Genomic DNA, 19,162 nt, shown 5'->3' with positions numbered 1-19,162 from the left:
TGTCTATACCATGTTTCTTAAAACAAAAACTGGAGACAAAAGAAATTAGGGCATTTCACACAAAAATCATAAGATTTATGACTCGCAGGTTATATGGCATTCTCTCTCAGGGACCCAGCTAAGAGAGGTTCCATCTCCATGCTTCCTTGATTACCAGGGCAGGCAAATCACACACTCACTTTTAGAGTTTCCATCTAAAAGCAACCTGCTCCTGGGGCCGGCCCGGTGGCACAGCAGTTAAGTGCGCACGTTCCACTTTGGCAGCCCGGGGTTCGCTGATTCGGATCCCGGGTGTGGACATGGCACTGCTTGGCACGCCATGCTGTGGTAGGCATCCCACATATAAAGTGGAGGAGGATGGGCACGGATGTTAGCTCAGGGCCAGTCTTCCTCAGAAAAAAGAGGAGGATTGGCAGCAGTTAGCTCAGGACTAATGTTCCTCAAAAAAAAAGAAAAGAAAAGAAAGGAAAAATAGATAAATAAATAAAAGTAACCTGCTCATTTCCAACTCACATTCCACTCATTGGTCAAAGCAAAATCATGGTTGGGGTAACTTCAAAAATGATGGAAAAGTATAATCCTACTATGTGCCTGGAAGGTTAAAAGTCAAAAATATTTTACATAATTGATGACTTTGCCTAAAATCTCTTCCCTTCTGCCTATTCTCCAAACTACCACTAGAATTAATTTTCAAAAACGCAGACTGAATTATCTTACAATTCTGCTACAAAAAACTTCATGAAACTACAAGACCTATGGGAAAAAAAGTAAAAATCACTAAGAACGACATTTAACACCTTTCATAAACTACTCCAAATTCCTTTACCAGCTTCTTTTCCCATTATTTCTCCTCACATTGCCTATTCTCCAGCCTTTCTGGATATGTCTTGGCATATATTCCAAAATTTATCTCAAACATTGTTTCCTCAATTCAGTCTTTCTCTTTTTGTGGAAAAAATCAAACCCTACATCCACTATACTTACAAATCATATTATTTATAATGAGCACTAGTATTTTACTCATTCACCAACTCAAAGTAGTTAATACATGCCAGGCACTTAATATATAATTGCTGTGTGTCTACAAGAATGTAAAGCCTCTAGCTTAAATAACAATGTTCTTGTTTACCTTGGTATTCCCTATAGCATAACACTCATGACAGAAACTTAAAATATTGGCCTAATTGGGGCCAACCCAGCAGCATAGTGGTTAAGTGCATGTGCTCTGTTTCAGCAGCCCAGGGTTCACAGGTTTGAATCTGGGTGCAAACCTACAAACCACTCATCAAGCCATGCTGTGGCGGCGTCCCACCACATACAAAAAAATAGAGGAAGACTGGCACAGATGTTAGCTCAGCAACAATCTTCCTCAAGCAAAAAGAGGAAGATTGGCAACAGATGTTAGCTGAGGTCCAATCTTCTTGACCAAAAGAAAACAAAATACTGGCCTAACAAATTCAAATAGAAGACAAGACAACAAATGCTACTGACATTTTACATAAGTTTCATTTACTTTTAAGCTTACTGTGTTTCTAAAGCTAAAACAGACTCAGAGAATTAAACCGTAACTTTCAGAGACTGAAGACTATGCTTTGGCTATGCCCATCTCTTGGGTTTTGTCGTCACTTCTTTTGGAAATAGTTTAGTTGCAAAGACCTAAATTAGTATAGTTATAAAGACAAGCAACTAGCCAAATTACAGCAGTAAATGCTTTTAATACAATCATCTCACATCTTTTAGTAATTTCAAGTTCATAAGCACTTTAGCAAGGTAAATAAAAAACACATTTGAAATGAGGCTATTAGTTTAAAATTTTTAACAGTTCTAATAAAACATGTTTATTTCTGTTTCAAACTACTGACAAGTTATATTACAGTAGGGGATTGTGGACAGATTTAATGATTTTAACCCACCACTGTTCAAGTATTAACATTTAAAAATGTAATATTAAAAAAAAAACCTTCAAGTTTTTTTGTAGTATGGACACGATAGTGAAGAACTAGGAAAAAGTACCATGATAAGGCTAATAGAAGAGAGTTTTAAGAAGGACATTGTGAAGTTTAGTTAAAAGAGAACTAAAAGTAGGCCAAGAGACTTGGTGATTTGAACAATTCCAGGACAGTAATGGAGGAGGAGGCCAGAATATACTCTCCTGGGAATCTATGGAGGTAAGGAAATAAAATATGTGAGTATAAGCTATTATTTCAGGAATTCTAGAAATAAATGGAAGAAAAGGTTCAATGGCAAGATGTAGTGAAAGTTTGTTGTTTCTTGGATACAGGAGACAAACATCTTTGTAGGCAGAGAAAGGGGCGAGTGGGATGAGCAAGGTTTCAAGAGAGGACGGGATCAGAGAACAAGTAGAAGGATTAGCCATGGAAAAGAGAAAGGTCACCTCTACTCAGAGAAAGTTGAGTCATTAGAACGGATGGAGAACGCTGTTCTGCTCCTATTCTCTTATTTTAAATAAGGGCGATTTGCAAACTTACCAGCAAGTACATTGCCCCTATTTAGGAGGAAATTCTGCCTTTTCCATTAAATAGTAACATTTAAGTAACATTTCCCACCGATTTTTGGAGGAACAAAGCAACTTATGTTTCCTTTTCTACTTTTACTGGCTGCTATGCATTATCTAATGGAAAGAGTAGCTATTATCAATCCAAAGATCTTAGACAACTTCTTAAAAATAAAGCAATACACCTAACGCTTTATTCCTGTTTATTAAAAAAAAAAATACCTAACATTTCATGTTACAGAAAGAACATAAGTATTTATCAAATTAGTCTAGATCAAGAGTAAAATAAAAATTTTAGGGAAAAAATTAATCATTGAACATCTAGTATTTGATAAAAGAGATATCACAGAAATAACAATCCCACAAATTATTCCCTTAAGAGTTTATCATCTAGTCAGCAAGATGAAACACACATATAAAATGACAGATTCTCAAGCAACATATTTTTAAGTTCAAATAAGAATACAAACTGAGGGCACAAGGGCTGACTAAATTATCAGACTCTGAGGAGAGGTTATTGAACCAACATTTAGTGTCCCACTTATTGCAAAGGTTTGTAATAGTCATTGAGACATGATGTAGCTCAATTTGTGGTCAGTAAAATCATTATTTCATGTCCACCAATTTCCCAGCACAGATCTCCAAGATGGATATATAATTTATTGCATCTAATATTTAAGGAAAGTTTATTGGTATTTAAATTTGATCCAACTTCCCTTAAGAATTCTACTAAGGCAACATCTTCACCTATAATTTGCAGGTATCTGTAGTACCTACATACCACCTCAGCTCACTTCTGATACTTTCATATGCCTCAATATTGTTATTGCTAATTTTAGAATCAGGGAAATTCTATAATGTTCACAAAAGCATGGAAGCAGCTTTGGAAGGGTCAAATTCAGAGAGGCTTAGGCCTCTTAAGAGAATGGATTACAAAGATTTTACAAAAATGAAGAATCATGAAGAAATAGGCTGACAATAAAGGAACATAAGAAATACTCAAAACCAACAAAAGTAAACGAAAAGTAACTTAAGTCTACGCAAGAATGCAACATAGAATCATAAAATGATTTCAACTTTCCAAAAGCAAAAGGTTTATTAGTCATAAACTATGATAGACCTAATCAAAGAATTCTTGTAAAAATGACTCCAAAACACTGAAAACTTCATGAAATCTCAAAGAAAACTGTTTCTCATACAACATATAGACTGCTTTGAACGAAGGACAAAGCAATTGATAGTGATATGGAAATAAGGGAAAACTGGTAACTAAAAGGGTTCTAAAAGTGGGTTATAAAAATATTCCACAAATTTGGTCACAAAACAATTCATTACATAAAAGTCTAAAGAAAAGACTAGCACATAGTCATCTCTTTTGTGAATGGAGGACTGGAAAAATAATCAATGTAGAACTCAAAAGAGGCAGAAATTTCTTCTTTAGCTAAAAGCAGATAGAATATCCTGAGAGAAATCTAGAAATCTATCTAGAAATCTATCCATTTGCCTTTGGAACAAGAGAATTGATAATATTAAAACAACTGAAAGTTCACTTAATTTTAATAAGAATGTAAAAGAAACTATATATACCAAATTTAAAGAAAAAAGGAAGACATTACTTACTTATTAATTCATCCATGTATCATAATTACCAGAAGTAATTTATCAGTGTTAAGACTATACATACAAATATTCTATGGGTCAGTTTTCTGGATCTTGCCAAGAGTACGCCATGTTTACTTTTCATGTGTTACTTCTAAAGTCTACATTGTAAACCCAGAAATAAGCTATTTTGAATCCTTTTTTTTTTTACTAAAAGCCAAGTTTGATAATCTCACATAACCCAAAATTTTAAATCAAAGCAAATAGAGAAAATTCTTATTCCTAGGAGAAAATTAAATTAATAGAAAATGCTCTCCACATGATATTTCGTGTTGCAATACAGCAACCAGCAATAAGGTGAGCTTCTTACCATAAGATTATGTGTGAGGCAATTTTCTTGGGAGTGATTTCTTTTCTCTTTGGATAAGTAGAGAAAGGCTTGTAGTTTACACACAAAGAAATATTGAGAGTCTATATACTAACCTGGCCCAGTCCAGGCATACCTCCTCCAAGTCTAAGAAGTCTGTCCATATTTCTAGAAAACAGAAACAAAGGAAAACGTTCCTAAGCACAAAAGTGTTTACTCAATTGCTATCTATATAATTCACCTTCAGTCACTCAGTATGTCAAAAATATTGGTGGTAATTACAACACAACATCAGACTTCCTGTTAATTAACACCACATATTAATTCAAGAAGCTGTCTTCCATGCTAATTAACAGACCTTATTTTACTGCTTTGGTTTTGGGTTATCCCCAGTTTTAAAGACAAGCAATCTTAGCATACTTTCAAAACTTTGCTATCATTAAGTTAATTATATTTTCTTATTGTTATCTAATAAAGTACCTGAATGAGGAAAAAGTGCCTGAAATGCTTATCATATGTATGATTGAATTTCCTTCAATTTGTCCAGAGTGTACAAATAAAAAACCTCACTTTTAAATTAAATTTTAACATCCTCATTAGTAAGTTCTGTGCTAATTAACTTACAGCTTGTCAGTTATCATCAAAACTACATGTGAAAGACATTGTGAGCAGATTATGGATCTCTGAATTAGCATCAAAGGCTTTTTAAAAGTGAACTCATTATACTAAAAGAAATATTATAAAGTAAACATTAAATGCATTAAGATAGTGTTCTAGAACCCATACAGATATTTTGTTTTATTTCAGATGTTGTGGAGACACACACCTTTTTCATCAAGCAAATTTTAGAGTTAATCAATACAAAGAGGATTAACTTTGAAATATCAATCTGATTTGTTTTTTACGTCTGTAATAACTACAGAAGACACTCTTATAAGCTTGAAAAACAGAAGAAATCAAAGAAAACAAATAGCAAGGGCACTAATATGGCCTCAAATACACAAAAATGAGTAATCAAATTACAAAAAATTAGTATCAGCACAACTAAATACTTTAAACATGTCAAAGAAGCGTATTTTTCAACTTGAAAATTGCTAATGCCTTAAAATTCCTCTCCTTCCTAAGTGCATGCTTTAGAAAATGGTATTAGTCCAAATTATATTCTAAATTAAATGCTAATATATTAGTTCAGTTATTTGTCCTTGTTGTCTTACTAGTTAGAACTATTACACAAACTAAAACTCAATATTGTACTCATGTCACTACATTACTATCTAATCATGTTTGTTGAATCCTTCTAACGATTTAACCCTGTGAACATTTAACAACATTAATATTACAAACTTTGTTCAAGTCCACATATAGAAAAGTACACAAACGATACAGCCATGGAATCTTCACAAAGTGAACACACCCCCATAATCACCACCTAGATAAAGAAACAGAACCTTATCAGCACCCAAGAACACCTTTCAGGCCCCGTTCCCGGTCTCTGCTACCCTGCAAAGGTAGAATTCCAACTTCCAACAGCAGAGATTAGTTCTGCTGGATTTGAATTTTATATAAACAAAACCATATACTTTTTGCGTCTGCCTTGTTTCACTGAACAAGTTTGTGAGATTCACAATGCATAAACTCATTTTAAAAAATGAAAAGGCACATAAGAAAACTTGATGGTTCAGACAAAATTTCCACTTTACAACCTTAACTCATCCTCCTAACAGCAACATTTACAAATAAAATCTCCATCAAATTCTCATTAAAATTCCTTAATTCAAATATGCCATTCAATACATAGCACTTTTTACAGGCTGTAGACAGAGGGGAAAAAAAAATTGTATATTTTAAAATATTAAACACATTTCTCTAGAATACATTACTGAAGGAAAAAAATTTTCTCTTGGATCATTTCAAGCTCACAAACTTAAAAGAACAAATGGAAAAAAATCAAACAACATACAGTATACTTTAGACATTATATATATTCAAGGCCAAAGTCGATTCCCAGCTGTGTTCAGTTTATCTATTCCCCCCGTGTTGTTTCTGATGACTTTACACAGACTCCAGATGCTGTGAATATACACGAGCAATGTGGGGAGCAGAGGGAAAGAAAATCTGGCAGGTCAAATTTGTGTTTTTAGCAAAATCAGATGTCTCAGCAAACAGGAAAAAATATTTAACAAACTAAAACATTTAAGATAATCGGGTTTAATAAAAATAGTAACATTTGGAATGGAAGTATATTAATAAATGTTCTAAATCACACTTTTTTTTAAAGTTTATAGAAAGCAAATAAGAACAAAAATGTTACTTATCTAAATGACCTTCATGAGTCCTTACATCTGGTTATCTATCACACATTTATAATTTGATGTCTCTTAAAAATGATACATTTTCAAATATCTTTATAACATATCCTGAAAGAATATGCAGAAGTAAAAGACATTCTTAATTCTCACCTGGTCAGTAACTACAACTCTTGTGGTGGTAAGCTTCAATTTGTTGAATTTGACAAATTTCTTCTGAAGGTAAGCTCTTGCTAATACTGGCAGGTATAATTTTTTGAAGTATTTTTTTTCTCTCTCTCCTAAAAAAAAATAAATAAAATAAGATATAATTAATTTGAGAACTAAGGAGAAAAATATGCCGAGAGCTTTGAAAGATGCAAAATTCCTACAAGCAAAATAGAAATCAAAATGGAATGAAATACCATCCCAGGGAGCAATCCAGCATAGTGATTAACCCTGTATCCAAATTTTGTTTGTAAGTTTCTTTTTTGAGCAGTCCTAATTATAAGTAAGGACTGACATTTCATGACTTTTAATCTTTCTAGGGTATTTCAAAGAACAAAGAGAAAATTTACTCATTTTTTAACAGAATATTGTGCATTTACCACATAAGTCCAATGTACATTATTACTAATCTACGAAATATTATGGAATCTTAGTGATGTTATTTTTCCTCTATCTTGAAAGTCTGTCATTTCATTATTCTAGGAATTATTTCATCATTTCTTAATCAATTATTCCCAACTATGCCAAAAAAGACTAAAAAAACAAGAAAATGAAGAATGATAAGAATAGTCCAAAATGATGCAATAGTGAAATACATTATAGCTATTGCATCATCCTTCAGTTTTTATTGTGCTGCCCAAAGCATTGCTTCATCTTTCAAAAAGATATAAAAAACTAGAGACATCATCTTTGTAGTCTTCCTAATAGCTTTCATTGAACATGGTCGAGAATTCAGATTTTTTCATATTCTACCCATAATGGCAAAGAGAGAACTGATAGAGAAAAAAAGTTTCACAATTACTAGACAATCATAAGGTGAATGTAAAGAACCAAGTAACAGCACTCATCTCTAATAATGACAATAAAATTGATGATATAAGCGAGAGTTTCTTCAGCACTACTGATGTTCAGAATCAAACAACTTATTTTTTTTTTTGAGGAAGGTTAGCCCTGAGCTAACATCTGCTGCCAACCCTCCTCTTTTTGCTGAGGAAGACTGGCCCTGAGCTAACATCCGTGCCCATCTTCCTCTACTTTATATGTGGGCCGCCTGCCACAGCATGGATTGCCAAGCAGTGCCATGTCCACACCTGGGATCCGAACCGGCAAACCCTGGGCTGCCAAAGTGGAACGTGCGAACTTAACTGCTGCGCCACCAGGCCGGCCCAAACAATTTTTTGTTGTAGGAAGGTGTCCTGTGCATTACAGGATGTTTAGCAGCATACCTCTACCCACGAGATGCCAGCAGTACCAAACCAGCTGTGATGATCAACAATGTCTCCAGACACTGCCAAATGTCTCCTGGAAGGGCAAAATCTCTCCTAGTTGAGAACCACCAATATAAACAAAAACTCAGACTATGCATATTCAGGTGACAAAATCCTAGACTAATTTTCTTGAACTTAAGAATCAATGACAGCTCGAAGCAGTTTGGAAGCTCTTCAAAAAGTTCAACATCGAATTACCATATGACCCAGCAATTCCACTCCTAGGTATATATGCTTTTTTTGTGTGTGAGGAAGATTACCCCTGAGCTAACTGCTGCCAATCCTCCTCTTTTTGCCGAGGAAGACTGGCCCTGAGCTAACATCCGTGCCCATCATCCTCTACTTTATACATGGGATGCCTACCACAGCTTGGCTTGCCAAGCGGTGCCATGTCCGCATCCAGGATCCAAACCAGCAAACCCCAGGCCACCGAAGCGGAACATGTGCATTTAACAGCTGCGCCACCAGGCCAGCCCCAGGTATACATCCAAAAGAACTGAAAACAGATATTCAAAACAAGCACGTGTGCACACATTTTTATAACATCACTATTCATAATAGCCAAATGATGGAAACAGCCCAAATATCCATCAAGGGATGAAAGGATAAACAAACTCTAGTATATACACACAATGGAATGTATGGTATATTATTCAGCTATAAAAAGGAATGAAGTACTGATACGTTACAACATGGATAAACCTCAAAACATTATACTATGTGAAAGAAGCTACGCACAAAAGGTCGCATAGTGTATGATTCCATTTATATGAAATATCAAAAATATATAAATCCATAGAGACAGAATGCAGACTGGTGACTGCCACGGGCTGGGAAGGGGGAATAAAAGAGAGAAACTGCCTAATAGATAAGAGATTTTACTCTAGAATGATGGAAATGTTTTGGAACTAGATAGAGGTGGTAGTTGCACAACACCGTGAATGTGCTAAATGACACTAAACTGTTCAATTTAAAATGATTAATTTTATATTATGTGAATTTCACCTCAAAAAATTATTTTGTAAAAGGATCAATGAGTGGACAATATATTTCTGAGACCAAAGAGAAATACGACATTCTCACCCAGTTAGGCATTCAACAAGAAGTACTTTATCACACACTATTTTACAACAAGAACCTGTTTTGCTAAAGAGATGCATGATTCATTCTCTTATCTTTTACGACGTTGATATAGTTCATATGTGGACAAATGCTGAAGTATATATACACAAAGGTGAGTAAAAGGAAACAGATAATGCAGAAATTTTAAAAAATCATTGAATTAACTCTAATCTAAAAATAGAAATGTTTTGCGAGCAAAGATGATGACCACCCTCTCTTCAGCAAAATTATGAGCTGTCAATGTTTTCAAAAGTACTGGAATTGGGAAGATAAAAAAGTTCTGGAGATGGATGCTGGTGATGGCTGCACCACAATATGAATGTACTTAATGCCAATGAACTGTATACCTAATAATGGTTAAGTGGTAAATTTTATGATACATATATTTTAACACACATATAAAGTACTGTAAGTGTAAAAAGAAGTAGAAGAAATCAGACACTAGGGTTTATTAGAGACATATTTAAAATGTGGAGCTGATTTTTACAAGATGGTTATATTCCAGGTTCACGCCTGATGGATGATGAGCACTTAATTACACTCAACGAGTTGTCCATTTCAGGTACATATACCTTCAAAACAAGGAAAATACAGAAGAAAAATTTTATCTGTTACATTTAAACTTTACTAACATTTCTAATATAGTTGTTTTTTACTATCCGTTTATTTTCACAACTGTAAATAATTTGTAAAATGACTTAAAGGTGTAAAAAATTCCAAAAGGTCTTGTGGACCCAGATGGCAATGGTGATGACTATTTTTCTCGGTATATGAGGGTAAAGAGCCACGACTCTACAGTCCAAGTGCCAGGATTCAAATCCTGGCTCTAACACTTATTAGTGTGTTGTTGGGTCAGTTACCTCTCTCAGCCTCAGTTTCCTCATCTGCAAAATGGAGATAATGATAGCATCCACCTCACAGAGTTGTTTAGAAGACTAAAGAAAACAACAGACATAAAAAACATTGAACACGATGCTCGGCATACAGTAAGTACACAATGAATGCTCGCTGCTGTCATCAGCACCACCATCCTATGAACACAGCTACAGTTCATCCAACACAGATCCTTCTTCCCACATAGTCTGCCACTTAATGAAGTTTCAAAACACCAGGCATATTTCACAGTACTAAATGAATCACACTGGAGAGGACTGACTTGCATATTGCAGAATTTAGCAAAGAGGTTCATAAAATCAAAGTGTTACACTACAAGATAAAAGAGAATACTTCCAATTCTTAGAAATAAAAGCAATACAAAAGGTCTATGGATCTAAATTAAGTTCTTACACGCACCAAAAAGCAGAGGACTCAAGAGCTCATTCATGATATGACTAACTTTACTTAAAACATTATCAGATAATATGAATAAACTGTTTAACTATACCTAATACATCACACATACAGTATTGTTTAGACTTCTAATTGGTAAAAACAGTACAAAATAAGTATCAGTACTTTCAAAGGCTTGATGATTTTCCACTTTTTCATCTCCCAACTGAGTTAATATCTGATTAGAACCCGACAGCTGGATTATGTTCATGTTGGAATTAAATCAGTTCTCAAGCATTTATAGGAAATGTATGGTACTATCAATAACCCTAAAAAATAGATTCTTCAAAATTATCTTAACCTGGATTTGGAATGTGACTTCCCTCCCCTACTTTTCAACATTTTCACAAGGGACATTGGTATCCCAATAATTCATAAAATTCAAACAAAATTATGAAGCCTTTAGCTGTTTGTGTTTATCGTTCTTTTTTTTAGTTTATTTTCATTTTTTACTCCCCAACCCACGCTGCAGCTAAATACTATTACTTCTCAGACTGATGCTAAATCTTTTTTAAACTACTCCATAATTGTGATCTCGCTGTATTCTAATTCCTCCACTCTCGGATTTGTGGAAAGTAATTAGGAACTTCTTTCTCTCATTTCTTAAGGGCTTTCTTCAGTGCAAGAAATATAAAGAGTCAACATTAAACACTTAATTATATAAATAGGATTTTGAAAGCAAGATGTTCCCCAGTTTAGAACTGTGAGGATGGAATTATCCTAAATATCTTGTGGTGTTTCCTAATTACAACGTTCAAGTAAAATATTTATTAAATACTACCTTGTGTATAAGGTGACACAGAAATAGAGCCACGAAGGAATTTAGTGGCTTGCACTGAAAGAATTTACCATCTACCTGGGGAGGTATGCTATAAACCCATGAAAAGGACAAGAAGTGAAAGGACAGCGGTGTAGAGCCGGAAAGGCTCTGGAGCCATCAGATCTAGATTTGAATCCTGGCTTTACCACCCAACCACCTACTCATTTCATGATCTGGAACAAGTTACCTTCTTCTAGACTCCAGACCTCATCTATAAAATGGGGATGACACCTACCCTGCAAGTTTGTTGTAAGAATACATACAAAGCACCTAATGTAGTGCCTGGAACATCCACAGGCACTCAACAACTGTTGCTGCTGCTGCTGTTACTCTTAACTTAGAGCTGGAAGAGCTTACTTAATCTAATTCTCATTTTACAGACGGGGACACCAAAACATCACAAAGCAGAATATGAATGTCAAATGAGTGCCACAAACAGGGTGTACAACAAGTTCATGAGTAAGAAATCACATGAGTATTCAGGTAAGGCTTTCACAGGTGGACACTGAACTACAAAAGGAACATTGCCATAAAACTGAAAACAAATAAAAGCACAACTGCTTCTTGTTACTGACTTTCCAACATGGGTTCTGAATTTAGATAGTAAACACAAGGTTTACATGACAAGTATAAAAATAAAATGAACCCATGTCAGAGAGGTTAAAATCCAGTTTTTCAATTAGAACAGCAATGTATTATTCACCAAGCACCTCTGGGGCAAAAGAATCTCCCAAGTTCAACAAGTAAGGCTTCACTGAAAGATAACTTGAAAACTTTCTTCTGTTGGCCAGGTGTAATTTTATTCTGGGACAAATTCAAGACAATATTCAGGTTTTTCACTAAACAACACATCTTAACTGTAATTAGTTCTGAGCCACTTAATTTCATCTAACACACAATTAGTCTATCTTAATTTCGTCAAATGTACAATAACCCATACAATTTGTTTAAAACATATACAATTTACACCTCAAAAGTTGGTAGCCTTAGATCTCCACTTAAATCTCCACTAAAATTGTACTCCGTTCTTTTTTGTTATTTCAACATTATCGGTGACTATCTTGTTGCTTTATTCATAAACATTAAGTCAGCAGCACTAGAAACATACTTTTGTGAGCAGTGAAAAAAATCACTTTCACCTTAAAACTTTATTTCTATGCTAAATTTTTAAAGCTTCTTCCCCGTCTTTCCCATGAAATCTTTATCAACTTCTGGTTAGCATTTTAATTTCAACAATTTTTCATTCAGTCACTACATTTACATTCAGAGTCTTTAGAACAGTTTACATTTTTCTTTTGACAGACACAAAGTTACGTCCCCAGGAAAATTAAGTTCCCAGAAGTAACACACAGGAGCCGATTTCTACTTTACTGAAAACAAGAAATGTAATCAATCCACCAACTACTACTCAATTAAGACAAATTAAAAGTACTGAGTTAAAAGGCACAGCAGGAATAACCACACTGTTTTGAAGATTTTCAAGGTTAAAAAACCAGGCTATCTCCGGGGTTTTTGTTTGCTTGTTCAAGGGAACTGAAAACCTAACACTAAGAGGAAAGGGGTCAAGGCTTATCGGAAGGGCAAGTGAGAAAGCAAACATGCATTCAAAGGGAAAGTTAATTTTTTTTCCCTCTTCTTCGTTTCCTCTGTCTGCTCTGAAGTTTTCCAACACAGGAGTAAGTCTCAACAGAGCACACACAGAGGCCACAAACAAGGACTCTCCCGTGCAGGCAGGAGAGGTCCCCAAGATGTGGAGAATTCAGCGGAGCAGGAACGCCTGGGGGAAGGAGACCACATCCACACCTAACTCGGCCAGAGACCCGGGCAGCCGGCGGGGAGGACGAAGGAGCCCGGGCTCCTCCCTCAGGGCTCGGGCCTCCAGCGGCAACTCGGCCGGGCAACGTGACTCAGGAAAGCACGGGGCTGGCAGCGGCCTAGCGCGGCTGCCTCCGCGGCCCGCCGGGGCCTGCCTTCCCGGTCTTACCTGAAGGCGGGCGAGGACGGGAGGCCGCGGTTTGGGCGCTTGTCTTCCAGCTGCGGTGACGCGGCGGCAGCGGCTCCGGCTCAGAGTCTACCGGGCTCTGGCTGTGCGAACCGGCGATGAATCAGCCCGATTCCATTCAAAAGAGTCGCCCGGGCCTCCGCCGCGAAGCACTTCCGGGTTCACGGCTCTACTTCGGCTTCCGTTCCCCGACGGCCAATTGGAGACGACTCGGGAGTCGGGCCGGCGTCCCAGGAGGAGCGCACGGGACCGACGGCGCGGGCCGGGCCGCTTCTCCGTCGCGGCTGGGAGGGCGGGGCGGAAGTTGGCGCACGGGCCGCTCCCGCGCCTCCCGCAGCCGGCTGTCTCTGCCCCCACCTTTCTTTTCCCACCTCCGGGCGCCCGGGCTGCAGCCCAGATCCGAGACGCCGGGCTGCCGGGCCCGGGAGGTGACTGGCTAGGAAGTGGAACTGCAGGCTAGCAGAGACCGCAACCCCTTTCGTTTTGGTGTTCGCCGCGGCCTTACTCAAAAACTAAAATGTTCACTTGAACTAAACTTAACGTGGCCAACTGAGAAGCAAAAGAGAAAAGGAAGGGTGTAAAGAGGGGGAACCTGTCAGACGCTCTTTTCCATAGGGCATCTACTTACCTTCTTGTCGTTACCGTTTTGCAAGGATTAGATTACAAGGAAAACTCAACGTTTACCAAATATTAAAATCCACTATTTTAAGCTCCATTGAATTTGTAGGGCTTAAGGAATCATTTACTCAATGTTTCCCCACGTAATTAGCATCAACAGCAACGTTTTACCCATTATCTGCTCTGCACGAGGTTTTCAGAGAGCGAAACCGCCCAAGAAGTGCCTATTGACAAGTTTATATCACACTTAGTACAGGCTCTGCTCAGGGCAGCATGTTTACCAAGTCCCTCTCACTTTGTCAAACATGTTCCAAATAACAAGCATCTTTAAAGCATTCCTACATCTAGAATGGTGATAAATCTGCCGGGTGGAGGGGAAGGAGGAATTACAGTATCTGAATCCAAAGCTATTTGAGTGATACAGTATTTCCCTCAAAAATAGTCCATCTCTATCTAAGAAATACATAGATTAGTTTGATCATAGGTAATGCTAATTCTACTTGGATCCACGTCTTTATATTTCCCCCCAAATCTGTTCCTCCTCTATTTACTTTTTTTTGGTGAATGACCTCATCCTCCTACTTGTTTCCCAAATTAGAGCTGAGAGTAGACACTTCCCTCTTGTTCACCTGTTCTCACTGCCTTCCAATTAATCACCCTAGAAATCAAGTGTCTCATCTGTGAAATAGTTTTTCCAGTCCACCACTCTCCTTTTTCCATTCTCTCTACTTTAAGCTTAACTCAAGCCTTTATCATTTTTCTCCTAGAATGCTGCAGTAATCTTCTTGATCTCCCTGCCTCCAGTATGTCCTCCCTCAATCCATTCTCCACTTCACTGGCAAGGATTTTTTTCTGCCATACAAATACAGTCATGTCCCTTCTTTGCTTAAAATTTCACCAGTGGCTCTCCATAACATTCAATACAACAGTAAAAAATCTCTCAGCTTTCTTTGGAGCACCCTTCCTCTAGCCATACTGAAATATTTAGCTGGGGAATGAGATGTCCATAGGGACTTTGAAAAACTCTGACATATTCCTGGGAATCTAGAAAGCAATGTGCATGCTTAGGGTTGTGTGGATGCTTGGGGCTGTGTGAATGCTCAGCAAAGACCTAAGAAGGCGTTAAGCTCTCACCTCTGGCTGACCTTGAGGCTCTACTCAAGCAAGAAATGGACTAAGGTAGAGTACTCTTTGGCTGAGTATTAAAGGCATGCCCCAACATGCATACTAAGCCCCTCAGCAAAGACTGGGAGACTTATTGTGTTTAAGGAAATCTCTGTCCAGTCATCAGATGACCACTAAGCTAACTGAGCAAAGACTTAACTAGTCACACATAACAAAGAATAAAGACTTTAAGGAATGAATTCATAAAAGTCAATAAACCAACAACTACTATAAAAAGTGGAAACAACAAGGGGCCAGCCTGGTGGTGCAGTGGTTAAGTTCGCACATTCCACTTTGGTGGCCCAGGGTGCGCCGCTTCAGATCCCAGGTGCAGACATGGCACCACTCATCAAGCCATGCTATGGCAGGTGTCCCACATACAAAAAGTAGAGGAAGGTGGGCATGGATGTTAGCTCAGTGCCTGTCTTCCTCAGCAAAAAGAAGAGGATTGGCAGCAGATGTTAGCTCAGGGCTGATCTTCCTCAAAAAAAAAAAAAAATGGAGACAACAAAAATCCAGGGGAGGGGGTAAAATCTGATTTTCAGAATTGTCACATTATATTATTAAAAATATCCAGTTTTCAAATTAAAAAACGTATGATACATGCAAAGAAACAAGAACATATGGCCCATACATAGGAGAAAAAGCAATCCACAGAGTGATCCCTGAGGAAGCCCATATGTTGGACTTACTAGAGAAAGACTTTTAAATAAGATACTTTATGTTCACAAAGCTAAACTAAACCATGTCTAAAGAACTAGAGGAAAGTACGAAAAAAATGTTTCAGTAAATGGATAATATCAATAAAGAGACAAATTATTTTTTTAAAAAGACAAAAATTCTTCAGTTGAAAAGTATAATAACTGAAGTGAAAAATTCATGAGAGGGCCTCAACAACAGACTTGAGCAGGTGGAAGAAAGAACCGGCAAATTTGAATACAGGTCAGTTGAGATTATCCTGTCTGGAGAACAAATAGAAAAAGAGGATAAAGAACCATGAACAGAGCCTTAGAGGCCTGTGGGACATAATCAAATATACCAATATAGGTAGAATGGGAGTCCTAGAAGGAGAGGAGAAAGACAAGAGGGCAGAAATAATGTTTAAAGAACTAATGGTCAAAAACTACCCAAATTTGATGAAAAACATTAATCTACACATCCAAGAAGCTTAATAAACTCCAAGTAAAATAAACTTAAAGAAATCCACACCTGGACACACTATCATCAAGCTGTTGAAAGCCAAAAGCAAGGAGAGAAAGAGTCAAGAGAGAAGCCACTCATCACATAGTCTTCAATAAGATTTACAGCCAAAGCTATGGCAGTAGAAAGCAGTGGCATGACATATTCAAAATGCTGAAAGAAAAAGACTGTCAACCAGGAATTCTATATCCAGGAAAACTATCCTTCAAAAATGAAGGAGCAATTAATACAGTCCCAAAATGTATGTATAAACAAAAATAGAGAGAATCCATCACTAGGAAACTTGCCCTACAAGAAATACTAAATGGGGTCCTTCAGGATGAAATGAAAGGATAATAGATAATAACTGAAATCTACATGAAGGAATAAAAGACCTTGTAAAGGTAACTACATAAGGAAATACAAAAGACAGTATATTTTTTGTTTGCAATTCATTTTTTCTCCTATTTGATTTAAAAGACAACTGCATAAAGCAATAATTATAAATCTGTGGTGATGGGCATATTATGTATAAAGATATAATTTGTATCACAACAGCAACACAAAGGAGGGGGGAGGGAATGAATCTATATAGCAGCAAAGTTTTTGTATACTATTGAAATTAAGTTGGTATTAATCTGAACTATATTGTTATAACTTGATAAGTGCAATGTCCAGATGAACCACTAAGAAAATACTCAAAAAATAGGTAATAAAAGAAATGACAAGGGAATTAAAATGGTACATTAGAAAATATGTACTACTAATATATGCAACAACATGGATGACTTTCAAAAACATCATGCTGAGGAAAAGAAATGAGACACAAAAATGTGCATACTGTATAATGCCATTTTAATGAAACTCTAAACACATGAAACCAAATATTTAGTGACAAAAAGCAGATCAGTGGTTATCCTGAGGATTCAAAGTGGAGTTAGGTGGGAGGATTGACTGCGTGGACTGTGAAAGAACCTTCTGGGTTGCTGGGAATGTTCTCTATCATTATTATGGTGGTGGTTTGTGAAAACTCAAAACTGTACACTTAAAATGGGTACATTTATTGTATATAATATATACCACCATAAAGTTGGTATAAAAGAAGAAAAACACCCCTCAAATTTGTTAATCTTTTTTCCATAGTCATATCAAAGTATTTGTATTTAAATCATGTTGTTTTATGCCTCAGAATCTTCAAACCTATTGTTTCTCCTGTCTGAAATGTCCTTCCTCCCATCTCCTACCCCACACTCCACCCCCATCTTTTCAGACAGTGGTCAGTTAATACCAGTCACGTATCTTATCCTACAATCCTACTCTAAATCCTTGTTTTACTTGTCTGTGTCCCATCTAAGCTTTAAGCTTCTTGAGAGGAGAGAGCACGCCCTGGCCATAGTAGGCACCAGAAATTGTTGTTGAATATTGGAGTAATACTTGTCGAAGTACTTTGCTTGCTAAGAATACTCAAAAGGATCAGCAACGTTTTAACTCCAGATATACCCCTCTAGAAATAATCAGTTCTTTAGAAATAAACAAGCAACCAAATTTGTGGAATTTAAATAGCCATGTATCCAATATGAATATTACATGCTAATGCTTAATGCTTAAAGCATTCATTGTTTGGGTTAGTATTAGTGTGGCTTTGGAGAACACTGTAGTGCACAGAATCATGCAGTGTTCGATATGTTTCCTAAAACCATAAATTGCCAAAAGTTCACGTTATTAAATACATAATGTAAATTGTATCAGAGAGAAACATTCCTCTTCATTTGGTATCTTCTGGACCTGACAGGTTTGTTAAATGAATGAATAACTCTGGCTAGTAGCATTACTAAATACTTCTTCGAAATGCATCAACCTTATGATAAAAATTTCTTCCTATTTGTAAAGAGCATTGCATGCATATATATATATTTATAACTCCTTTCATATACAAAGTCTGATTGTGTATTTAATAAGAAGTTATAACAGTAAATTTTTAGATAGCCCAGGTTTACTGTTGCCATTTGCGTTTTTAAGAAATATTTGGAGAGAACTGAAGAACCACATTGTTTTCTCTTCAAAATTCAAAATCAGCTTTAATTGTTATACCTAAATATAGTTTTTGAATTATGCAGTTTTGAGTATTATAAATAAATATAGATCTAGCACAAGAAAATGGAAAAATAGGAAAATATTTACTTTTTAAAGTACAGTGAATTAATTTAACGTATAAGGCCAATAGAATAATTGTTACTTGTGCCAGATGGTATTTTACATTTTGATAAAAAGATATATTCTTAATCATATATGTCAAGGAAAAGCGACCATATGTTGTTAAACACTTCCAATTTGTCATTTAATTTAAAAGGCACTACTGATGTTGCCATAAATTTTTATGGTGATGTGGCCTAAGTATCCTTGGTGTCAATAAAATTTAATCTTCTCAAGTAATTTCCTTATTTCTCTTTAACTGTTTGAGGAAATAATTCAACAAACAATTTTCTTAACATCTACAAAGAAAGGACGCTATAAAAAGGATAAATCAGAATCCAGAATCTATATTCAAATTACTACTAGATAAAAAGCTTAACCTCTGTTTTCAAAAGCCTCTAAAATTTAATTCACTGTATTTTAACAAAGTAAATAAAATATACAGAGTAACTCAAATGATTCCAAATTGATGT

General features: G+C 36.3%; 1 protein-coding gene across 3 annotated transcripts in view; it reads right to left on the bottom strand.

Annotated features, from left to right (window-relative positions):
• PSMD14 (proteasome 26S subunit, non-ATPase 14) overlaps positions 1-14,089 on the bottom strand; it is a 94,544-nt gene extending 80,455 nt beyond the window's left edge. Inside the window, exons 1-3 of one of the 3 annotated variants that reach the window (XM_001493620.6) lie at positions 13,518-14,089; positions 6,941-7,068; positions 4,598-4,649 (exon numbers count right to left, since the gene is read on the bottom strand). In XM_001493620.6, coding sequence (XP_001493670.1) covers positions 4,598-4,645 — 48 coding nt within the window. In that variant the 5' untranslated portion in view covers positions 4,646-4,649; positions 6,941-7,068; positions 13,518-14,089. The remainder of the gene's footprint in view (positions 1-4,597; positions 4,650-6,940; positions 7,069-13,517) is intronic. The other 2 variants (XM_014732507.3, XM_070241882.1) reach the window with 2 other exon arrangements.
• Positions 14,090-19,162: the final 5,073 nt, after the last annotated feature.

Source organism: Equus caballus, chromosome 18 (genome assembly GCF_041296265.1).
Source record: "Equus caballus isolate H_3958 breed thoroughbred chromosome 18, TB-T2T, whole genome shotgun sequence".
In the NCBI taxonomy this organism is placed as follows: domain Eukaryota; kingdom Metazoa; phylum Chordata; class Mammalia; order Perissodactyla; family Equidae; genus Equus; species Equus caballus.
Note: the sequence above shows the minus strand (reverse complement) of the source record. Positions and strands in the feature narration are given on the sequence as shown.